At 34.3% G+C, this 11728-nt stretch overlaps 1 protein-coding gene across 1 annotated transcript; it reads right to left on the bottom strand.

Moving 5' to 3' along the window:
• Positions 1-3263: 3263 nt before the first annotated feature.
• On the bottom strand, positions 3264-10027 carry Nanos (RNA-binding protein nanos). Its single transcript, XM_071770286.1, has 4 exons — positions 9583-10027; positions 7369-7591; positions 6098-6244; positions 3264-5394 (listed from the first exon to the last, which is right to left on the bottom strand). The coding sequence occupies exons 1-4, from the start codon at positions 9698-9700 to the stop codon at positions 5379-5381; spliced, it is 504 nt and encodes a 167-aa protein (XP_071626387.1). The 5' UTR covers positions 9701-10027; the 3' UTR covers positions 3264-5378.
• Between the last annotated feature and the right edge of the window lie 1701 nt (positions 10028-11728).

Consider the following 11728-nt stretch of genomic DNA (forward strand, 5'->3'; position numbering starts at 1 on the left):
GCAACGCGTCATGCATCGGCGTGCGTTTAAAGAGAGTAGGGATTTCCAAAAAAATAAAATATTTAGGTGGTAATAACGGAAAAAGATCACAAAATTTTTATCCGCTTATAAAACAAATTAAATCGATAATTTTTTTTTTTATATAATTAAACAAAAATTCTTGTTCGAATAATATAATTGTAACTGTATTATATTGTTATGAAACGAGAAAATGATTAATCGGGTGAGTACAAAAGAATTTATCCGATAGAGGCGAAATTTGAAATAAACGCGATGCAATATTAATATTGATAATTTCACGTTTAAATAATCTAATTATAATTCTATAGTGTGTACGTGTGTGCGCGAAGGACGATCCGTTTAACTGGTCAAATATAAAAGATGTGACCTACTTACTCGATAGGCGACGTCAAAAATAATGTGCTAACATCCTTTGCAATTATATAGAAATTTTTTGACTGCTAATTGCACCTTTAAATAATACAATTGCTAAACTCTATAGTAAAAACAAAAATAAAAATTGAACTGATGAAAAAGTATGTGTTATGATAATGTTACAATCATTTATTTTATATTAAATGACAATGAATTCAATTAATAAAGATAGCGAATTTTTAATCTTTTTTGGTTTAAAAATAATAAAATAATACAAAAAAAAGTAGGTCACCGAATGAATTATCAAACTGATCTATGTGGGTATTATACAGATTATCGTAAAAGGTGCAGTCACGTACTATTTAACGATTTACTTTCAACCTGTAATAGGGGTGCAGGAAATATTACACATAGATCTCTGATAAATTCTGTTGTGTTATATAACGCGTTACTATTGAATAAAACTTAATAAAGAGCGATATACCGTTGTGAGGAAAACACACCTTTCATTTTCAAATGCATATATTCTCTATGAATCATTATTAAACATAATACAATTTTGTACAAATACATTTAAATAATATATTAATATAGCGGAGATAATAATAATAATAATTATCCTTGGTTATTACAAATATTTGGAATTGCGAGATGATTATTATGACAATATAATCTTAAATACGAACGACTACAAAAAGAAAAGGCGTGTCCAGAATGCACAAGATTAATTCCGAATAAACGGAGATCTATAATACGGTTAGGGGGAAGAGCGGGGGGTACAAAGAAAATAAAAATCCAAAAGGTTTTTATTGCGCGAGCACGCACGCGTTTTGGATGAGTACAACAAAGCTTTTTGGGTTTTGCGTAAAATTTAATCAGTCGATAGATTCCAACACTCGCAGGCGGGAACGTGTACTTAATCGGGTGAACCTCAATCGACATCGGAGGCGGCAATTGCGACAAAATAAATATTATTATACAATTTATAAAACGTGCAACTGGACACGCTGAATTACCATGGGCATGTCCGAATTGAAATTTGCTTTCTCTCTTTTCGAATTTCTGCTCATGTTATACAACATAAAAAATCCAGTACTTATTCGTACTCCTAAACCGTTATCACCTGTTGTCGTTCTTAATCGCGAACGTTACTGCGCGGTCTCGGATTTCTGTAACGTCATCTCGCGCCTTACTATGAATCAGTCCGGTGTATTATGACGGCAACGCGTAAGCAACTGCGTAATTCTAAACTTCGGCCACGTATGCCGTTAAGGTACGAGACGCGCATCTTACAAAAGTATAAAGCACTTATTCACACTATTAAATGGTAGGCCTTGTAATACAAGTTACAAGAAAATACTATGTTCCAACATTTTAGAAACATAACACTTGGCACACTATAATAAGTCTTAATTTCTAGTAGGAACATTTTTGTAATATTTGTACATATCATTCAACACTCCGCAAAAATGGCGATACAAAACTGAGATATTTATCGCATCGTCTTTTCTAATATTCGAATATATGTTATCTTTTTCTTTTCTCTTGTAGATATGAAACTTTTAAAACATTTCAATTTTTGAAAGAAGCAAAGATAATACGCGACGTTATGAAACAATCTCACAGCGAGATTGAAAAATACTAGATAGTTTTCTTCTGACATTCTTAAAATTCTTAAGGATTAAACACATCTCGAGATCTATTTATTTTTGTTGAGATAAAGATATTATTATAATAATGTAAATTATGAGGAAGAGGAATCAAATACCTCTTTTCCTATACTCGAGAAATCATTACATTCTTGAAAATTACATATACAAATTACATAGATGAAATTATTGCTTAGATTATTATTAATTAAAATTCATAAGCAGAAGATAAATTTTTTTAATCTCTTTGAGAGAGAATTGAAATGTTTTAAAGATCGTGTGATTTAATAACAAGTGCTTGTGATGTGTGATATGTTAAATCTCGCAAACGAAAGTTACTTAAACATTAGCTGCTTTTATCTATTATCGAGATAAAAGGAATTAAACTAACGTGTAGAACGTTAAATTAAGTTATCTTATGCTATATGTCTTACGTACTACATTTAAACATTTTATTTTTTATCGCATAGATAACGAAAAAAAAAACAGAAAAGTTACCAAATTTCACTGAAATTTCAATGTTAAGTTAACCCGTAACAATAAGTGGAATGCTTCAAACTTATCTAATGAGTGATTGACAATTTTACGAAGAAAGGAGAAAAAACTACACACTTTCTGTCACAAAATTGTCCTCACGTAATTCACACAATTTGATAAACTTTTCGAAATAATAATAATTAAAAAGAAAATCATATTTGTTGAGAAAGCCCCAGGAAGTTTAATTTGCACGTTCTCTCTCGAAAACAAAAATATATTAAGCTGAAAAATATATCATTTCTTCTGCTGTCTTCACCGTCAACGAATATGATCTTTGTACACATTTACTTCTTTTAATATTTAATATATATGTATGTATAATAATATTTAATATACTTAATATATATATACATATATATATATATGTACATATACATATATATACACAATGTATATGACAACGCTATGAAAGCAAAACGTGTCCTTTAGTGAATTTTGAGGAACATCGGAAAGCGTCGACTGGGAAAAAACCATACGCCTTCCACAAACTGTCAAATCCGCGAAGCGAAAGCCAGCTGCGTATACAAACACGGGAAAGCGCGGTCCTAGCAGCAAAGCTTTTGGTTTGACGGCCTTGACAATATCGTGGTGAAACTGACAGTGACAACACTCTCTTCTCTTCCTCTCTCTTCGACCTAATATTCACTCTGAATATGTCAATAGCTCGTAACAACGTATGGAATTGAGAATAAGTTTTATAACAATAGATGAATGAGAGGAAAGAGGGACGGGATAAATAAAATATTATTCATATTCACAAAACGGTATAAAAATTGTAGGCATGATTATGGGTTACGGACTTGTGAGGAAGAGGCATAGGATATCACGCAAAAGACACGCTTCCACGAACCAAACGTTGACATGAAAGACGGTAACTCATGCGTACATAAAATTTATACATCCTGTAACGCTACAAGATGTGTTCAAATTAATATCATTGTTGAAGTAAGAGCAAACGGTCACTTTCATGTCTCCAGTCGAAACGTTTGATATCGGCAAATAGTCTCACGTTTCCGCAATATAGATTTCAAAACTGTCGCGAAAGTGCACAGATTTAAATTATGCGCATAGTTATCTCTCGTACATTGGTATAACTTTCTTATACATGTGTATATCTATCTATCTATAAATATATGTATATATCTAAATATATGTATATATATATATATATATATATATATCAAAAACTCTTATATTTCTTATACCATATATCATAAAATATAAAAATTGAACATTTCGTTAAAGCACATGTTATCATCACAACTCTTATTTGAGGAACTAGTAATATAATATGTATACATATATATATATATATATATATATATATTGAAAATTAATAATTTTAATAACAATTCGCAAAGTAAGATGCAATCATGACGTAAATCACACAATTGTCACGAAACGTTCCGCTGAACGCCGTAATGAAAAATAAATAAAAATAAATAAAAATAAAGATGTGCGTGTGTCCTGATTGCAAAAGTTTTGTGCTACGAGGAAATAAATTTTCAAATGGAAAATAAGAAACTAATGCTGAGACTAAAATGTCTAGGCTATAAGATTTCTTTTTTCTCTTTAAAAAATCATTGTCATTTCGAATGTCAAGGCAAATTAAGAAACGTGATTTTCTTTCTCATCTGTATGCGTGCAATGAATAAATTTTGTACAAGATTTTCGTTCGAATACGTCTCCGAAGTCAAGCTGTCGGTATTGTAAATGCTGCATTGCACAGAAAGGAATGCAATCCTATATTCCTTGATGATTTATATCCGGTCATAGAATACACGGTCAAAAATATCGAGTTCTTCAAAAGTTAACGGAAGTGCCAAACCATATTTTCATATACGTCCAAAATATAAGTTCTAACGAGTTTCTCTTACGCTGAATCACGTCAATCATCGTATTGATATTCTCGACAAATAAAATCCAACAGTAGGATGTCATAAATGGAATATAAATGTGAGTTATGTCCAAAATGTGATACGTTCATAACTCGTGTAGTCCTTTTCAAATATAAATCCGTAAATACTTAAAAATGGATCTGGCGATTTATAAATCTACCCTGTTCTTATCGCAGACCGTTCAGACTTGTACTGAGAATCTTTGGAATGCAGTCTCCTTATCTAAGAAATCACGAAAGTGTTGTCGAAATACGTTTCTGCATAATCGTCTAACAAACAATCGGATATTAAATATCGCAATTAAGATATTAAATATCTTGAAAAAATTGTTGCCTGTCGAGGACGTAATACCTAAACCGAGTTGGTATAATATTTCCCTCTATACGTTTAATCTCTACACGTTTCTATCATTCAAACAAAAATCGCGATTAACCCTTAAAGACATGTCGCAATAAACACAATGTATATATAATCGCTGAATCGACTCAATCATGCGACTCTCGATATACACAGCTTTCGTTCTAAATCGACATTCATTTTATCAGTGCAATTTTTGCATTATAAATTAGACTGCAAATAGGAAGAATGCGAGAAGTAGATTACATCACGGGTTATGTTAAAGATATAAAGATAAGGATATAAAAATAAAAAAATGCGAGATAGCGAAACAACTAATAAAGTCAAATTTCGATCTCGATTTAGAACCAGTGTTACAGCGTATTCGTGAGGGTGCGAGATCACGTCGGTTGTCAGTATTCACGTTTACAGACAAATGTAAATGTCAAGTACGAAAAGAGAAACATTGTATACAATAACCTAGAGAACTAGATTGACTTGTTGGTACTTGGACGTATGCGGGGATAGCCTCTATTACCAGTTGATATCGACATGCGAAAGGTAGCTTGTTTCGTACTTCTTCCTAATAAAATTCTCGCCTAGAACATATCATTATGTCCAAGATTTATTTATACTTATTTTTGTTAAACGAGACAGAGACGATGCACTAAGTTAGTAAGAGACGAAAGAAATGGTATATCGCACAAGTTTTCAAGATAATAATATTCACTAATTAACAATAATCATAAAATGAATTAATTATTCTCTTCCGTTTGTACTACATATATACACATAATATAAATTTAAATCTAACATTTCTTTCATTTCACAATAGTTGAGCTTTGATATGTTTTCAAAAATGCGTGAAAAAGTCTATTAACGCAGGAATATTCGCGAATAATTTTTTTATTTATATCTTTTAATCATTGAAAATTCAACGCGTTGCAAGAAATATGCATGCAATAATTATGTAATAAATTTTAATGTACTTAAAAGAATAATATAAAAATGTAAAAATCCTAATGTATATATAAAAAAGGAGTTTACTTTCGTTTGGGGGATTTTATACTTTCTTAATCGAAACTATACTACATATGAGATTATTATAAATTATATTTTAATTTATTGGAACATTTTCTATTCATTTACAATTTGTTCATTATCTATGTACAATTTATACATAGACATGTAACTGAAATACACTCGCGTGTATATTTACGAATTCGCTCGTAAAAATTAAAATTTATTACTAAAAGCAAGAAAATGTTCCACGCTTGCGTGGAAAGTGGCAATAATTCTTACTTGCTACGACGTTTGCCCATGGAGTTCCTCAAGAGTTTAAAGGCATTCGGTGTAGTTATGGTATTGGGATTATACGGTCCCTTTGGACAGTACTTAACCGTGTGTGCCTCGTCACCAGTCGCGCCGCAGATAGGACACGTATAAGCCCTACCAATCAAAAAATTATCTTCTATACATTAAAATGTTATAAACACAAGATATTTGACGTTAAAAAAAGAAGAGAAAACAAATTCCGAATATCATGTTTCGTGAAATTATCCGCTGAAGAAGACTTTAAGCAAGACTTTTCTTTTATATTTTTTCGATTATAAGTAAAATCGTTAAGAAATGAAAGTGATTATTATACGAGATTTAAAAAATAATTTTATTAATTTTAAATCTTTTTATCCTTTCTTTTTATTTTAGACCCTTTTTTTACGCAATATATCTTTTTGGGTTTTTATGGGTGCTTTTCTTCTTTAAATGTACGGCAACCATTTCGACTGTATCACTATTGTATTCTCTCGCAACATAACCACATAGGTATCACTTTACATGAATTCAGATGCGAATTATACGGATATAATTATGGATAAAAAAATGTATCGTAGGATGAAAATCGTCTTCGTTTTTCTTGCACAGAATTAATAAGAAAAGAAAAATATTTATGACGATACTGGAGATATTATAAAATATTATGAATAGTTTTGAAATTCACAGATCGTATCTTCGAGGAATTTTATTAAGAACAAAAAAAAAACATATGACTGGTAAGAACATATGATCAAAACTCAAAGGGAAAAAGATCTTAATTGAAAAAAAGCTTTTCTTTTCTGTGCATTTTTTTCTATTTATTTGTGGCACGCCTATGGTGTACTCTATGGTGTAAAATGATTTATGCTATGGTGAATGAAGCCTAATTTACGGTCCCGCCCAAATTAAGGTTCCATAGTGTCCCAGTGCTATGGGACTAACAACTTAGTAAAACGGAGAAGTAAAATAGAGAAGATTTCTTCACACTAATTTGTTTTGTTTTTAATATTTCTACTGAAAAATGTAGAACGCCTGTACTAGAATGTCCAGCTGTGCTTATGGGAAATATCTATGGGGTATCTATAAGGTATCCATTTCAAGAACAAAGTTCCATAGAACCCACAAATTGAAACTAAAGATTAAAAGCATCCTCTGTAGAGGATATATAAAGAAAGAACATTCAATTTCGAAATATTTGAAACGTCTATCTGTGACACTGTAGTAAAAAAATAAAAATGTATCAGATTTTTAATACGTACCTGAGAACAGGACACCGAACACGTCCGTCGACATCTTTCAGCAAGTGCTCCCGATAGTACGTTTCCTCTTCACCGTTATTTCTGCAGAACACGCACTCCGTTGGCAAGGGCTTTTTGTTTTTCTTTCGCCGTGATGCAGTCTGTTTCGACATGTCTGTGTCCACATCTGGGCAATATTCAAAGTCGCGACCATTGTGTCGAAAGTCTTCCATTATCTCTTCAACTGCGGTAAAGCATTAATAAGATCGTTAAAAAAATTTAATAGATACAAATGGAGGAAAGAAAAAACAAAAACTTTGAAAATTTAAGATCTAACAGCAGCGGTAATCAAGCAGCAAAATCTACAGATCAAATCTATGTAAAATATTTAACATCCTTTCGAAGTCGCAGTACCGAAATCATTTTTCGGTGATGCACGCAGAAACGTATGTAATTCGATAGGGCGCGGGTTTGTAAACACACACGGCCGTTTTCGGGTCGGGTGATTTCGAGTGTTTATATCGAGCACGGTAATCACATTATCGTCGTTGTCACGTCGTCATCGTCGGCAATCGGCATCGTAGGATAAACATATCTGCACGAATCTCAATAGGCTTTTGTCTCCTCGTCGATAAAATATCCGCTCTTTGCGGACGATCACAAGTGGCACTTCGCAAAGCGACCGATATGCGACGAGAGAGATGCACACGTGCGAGATGCGAGAGGATAATTGCCGGCAATTCGTAATCGGTGCGTGCCATGAAAAGACAAATCGACAAACAAATAAACGCGGCTTTCTTCTTGCAGCCCGGCTTCGACGCGAAGAAAACCTTTGCTGCACCGCGCCGACAAGTCCCGGAAAAATTTCGTCAACGAATCGGAAATAAATCGACAACGGAGATTTACGTTTGTTATGATTCCGTATCTCTTATCGAGTCAACGTAACGCTTCTTTAACGAACATTTCCCGTCATACAAGCTCCGCGCATTCAAATCTCCGTGAAAGCGACCGATACGTCGATCGTCGATGCGATTGGACCAACGATGAATCAAGCAACAAATACTTTGATGAGATAGTTATATAGGAAGAAAGTTATAAAACAATTTATCGTTATATATCTACGCTTGGACATTACTGCTTACACGAGAAACCCAATTCATGCAAATCTGTCTTTTGTATGAGAAAAAATTCAATTATGCTGTTTTTATGTAGATATTCTTTAATTTTACGTCACATTTCACTCAATAGGCGATATTGAAAAATTCAAAAATATTCTCAATTTGTTTCGGAAAATTCGCGATATCGTTTCTTCCATTAGTCTTTCTTACTTTAAATTGATCACTCTCGCTTTAAGTTTTGTTTTTCCTCGTCTTTTAAGAAAACTTCCAACCGATAGAATGTTTAGTAATTTTTTATATTATTACTTTTAAACAGTAATGAATGGTTTTTGGTCAATGACAGTAAATTCTCAAGAATCCTTCGAGCACTTGGAAGATTTATGAAGTACGTGCCTCTGCACCCAACGAAAAAGAATAGGATCGTAAGATGCATCTGCGAAATACGATCTTCTTCGAGTGTTAACACCCGAAACGACCGAAACGATCTTTGACAGCTTTCGTGCTGTATTTTTTTTGTCTTTAAGCATTTTTTTTTATTTTTACATTTAAAATGAAATAATCATACAGTATTGATTGGAGAAGCCGGGAATAAAAACATTGCAAATACTGCAGGTAGAATTTAAAAGAGATCTCACGCAAAAATAAGTAAAAAGGAAGTACAAAACAAATATAAGTTAATTTAAAGTTAATAAATGTAATAAATTCGTAAGATGTAAACAGACGTAGTAAAAGCCTTCATTTTCTCTATAGTTTTTCGAGCTTTATACGTGACAGGTAAAAGGAATCCTTTTTCTCGGGATCCCTTTTTGCTTCCCCAAAAACTATAAAACGTTAAAAGAGAACCAAGTCCGAGAGACAGACCGTAAAAGCACAAAATCAGAAGTCTGTTAGTAATCAGAGCAAACCGTGAATAACGTTGAAAGAATGTTTAATCACACCATTCTCAAACGATATAGGCGTAGATACGACGCGACGAGAGAGGACGAACTTTCCAACGGCGTTAATCCACAAAACCGTATAAATATCGCGGTGTTATCCCGCAAATGCAGCGTAGATCCTCGGCAATCTTCATAATTACACTTTAGAAAATCGGCGACAGAAGGGGCGCGAAACGTACCTTTCGGCATAGGCCTCTTGTTGGGGGTGACGTCGAAGAGCCGTTTAATCTCATCGTCCAAACTGGGATTGAACGGAAACAGAGAATTCTCTTCCAGTGTGGGTAACATGCCGCACATGATCCGTCGCGCTACGACGCGACGGCCCCGTAGCAGATTCGATGCGAGCTTTCGCGCGAGAGCTTTTTCGGAAATCGCACGGACGCACGTGTCACGTGTCTCGCCCCCGAGGAACCGACCACTACTGACTGCGACCGACAGAGTACTGATGCGTACTGCGTACTGCGTGCGACCGGTGCGACTGCGAGCGACGAGCGTGCGGGCGCTTGTTGAGACAACGCTATGAAGATTCTTTTTCTCTATTCTTACGACGTAGAGAAAGGGGTGGGGAGGATTCCTCTCCTCTGGCGTCTCGGCTGCGACGTTATATAGAAAAGTCTTTCGTAGCGCACGTGAAAAAAAAAGAAGAAAAAACACAAAGCGGCACCGTCGCGCCGGTTCCAAACGAAGCCGCCGTGTTTACGCGACCTTACGGCGATAAAGGGGAGCTAGATTCCGGCGATTCCGCTATAGATATGTTTCGGCATCGACGGCATCGTTTCTCGGAAAGAGACCCGACGCACGGCGACTCGCGCGCGTACTACAGGGGGATATTGATGAGCCAACGCGTCAATATAATAACTAATAACGCGGTGAACGCGATCGGTCGATCGACGGGACGAATTCCGACGGCGAGACGGGGGACGAGCGACGCGACGGTCAACGTCAAACATTTCATTCGCATCTTTAATTCTACCGGGATCGGCCGAATTGTTCAATGCCGGTGCAGAACATGCGGTTTATTTTGGCGTCTTTTAACATTTCCCACACGATCGTATACATTATATCAAACGCGTTCGATGGTACGACATATTATATATTTATTTGTCGTTTCCATTTTTTCTGAAAGGCTTCGTTGACTTTCTCTCACAATTTTGTTAATACTTTTCTAATGCAATATTTCTGTTTCGTCTTTCGCATGTAAAAAGTCTCTCTTGAAAACTTTAAACTTTAAACCGTAAACTTAAAGCTGGCCCGTGTAAACATTTTTTTCCTTTTTGCTTTTTGCCGAAGCATTCTGAGACGCTGGTGCTAAATCCATCATGCGTATTTGCTACTGTAAGCGTCGATTACCTTTAAGAGTTATTTAAACGTGATATGTTATCTGACGTATTGTTTTTTTAAAGCATTAGAAAAGAAAGTTTACGAATGATAAAGCTAATGATAACTTCTTTGGGAATAACAGATACATATAACAGAAGGGGATAATTGGTTATCACTTCTTGTCACGTCGCGAACGTCTGCCTATATATATGAATTAGATATTAATTAATTTCGCAGTAATTCATTCAAGCTAATATTTATAAATATTTAGAAACATTATATATGGAATTTTTTTTAAATATTACTATTACAATGTTTCTTTTCTTTTTGCTTCTGGGTAAGTCACATTGGAGATTTGGCGGGCGGGGACTCGGGGGATCCGAGACAGAGAAAAGAAGTCAGGTGATTTCACTAATCTTCATCTTTATTATTACTGTGTAAATATGTAGGCACTGAACAAATAATTTCATAATTTGTTTACAAACATTTACACTTACTGATCTTCATCTTTTGTTCAATCAATGAATATTCTCCGCGGAGAGCCGCAGCCCCCGGTTGGGCAACCGAGGCTGCCTATATGTATATATACGTGTGTATATTTCGCCGTCTATACCCGAGCCTTAATAATTCTTAAACGGTAAATATACCGGTTGTCGTCTTTACGGCATTGTATGCGTTCGACCCCAACTTCTATAAATTTACGACCTCAATAATTACTTTATCAACATATATGTATATATATATAATATATTTATATATATACATATACATATACTTCACTTTTATGTATGTATACTTCAACTCTATCAACTAGGTATATTGTTCTTCTAAGCTTAAATTTACCACGTTTATTAAGGTATATATATATATATAATATATATCTCTATCTATCCTCAGAGAAATTATAATTAAAATTAATAGCAATCATGATAACGTGTCAAATATATACGTCGTGTGGAGGGGGGACGAGGAAAAGGACGAAGAAGGGTGGACGGGGGATTGGGG

This window comes from Temnothorax longispinosus, chromosome 2 (assembly GCF_030848805.1).
Source record: "Temnothorax longispinosus isolate EJ_2023e chromosome 2, Tlon_JGU_v1, whole genome shotgun sequence".
NCBI lineage: Eukaryota > Metazoa > Arthropoda > Insecta > Hymenoptera > Formicidae > Temnothorax > Temnothorax longispinosus.

Excerpts from the sequence above, each read along its gene's own strand:
- Nanos (XM_071770286.1), bottom strand. The coding sequence starts at position 9,700 with ATGTGCGGCATGTTACCCACACTGGAAGAGAATTCTCTGTTTCCGTTC. Across the intron at positions 7,592-9,582 it reads CAAGAGGCCTATGCCGAAAG|TTGAAGAGATAATGGAAGAC; the intron begins GTACGTTTCGCG and ends GCTTTACCGCAG. Across the intron at positions 6,245-7,368 it reads GTTCGGTGTCCTGTTCTCAG|GGCTTATACGTGTCCTATCT; the intron begins GTACGTATTAAA and ends TTTGATTGGTAG.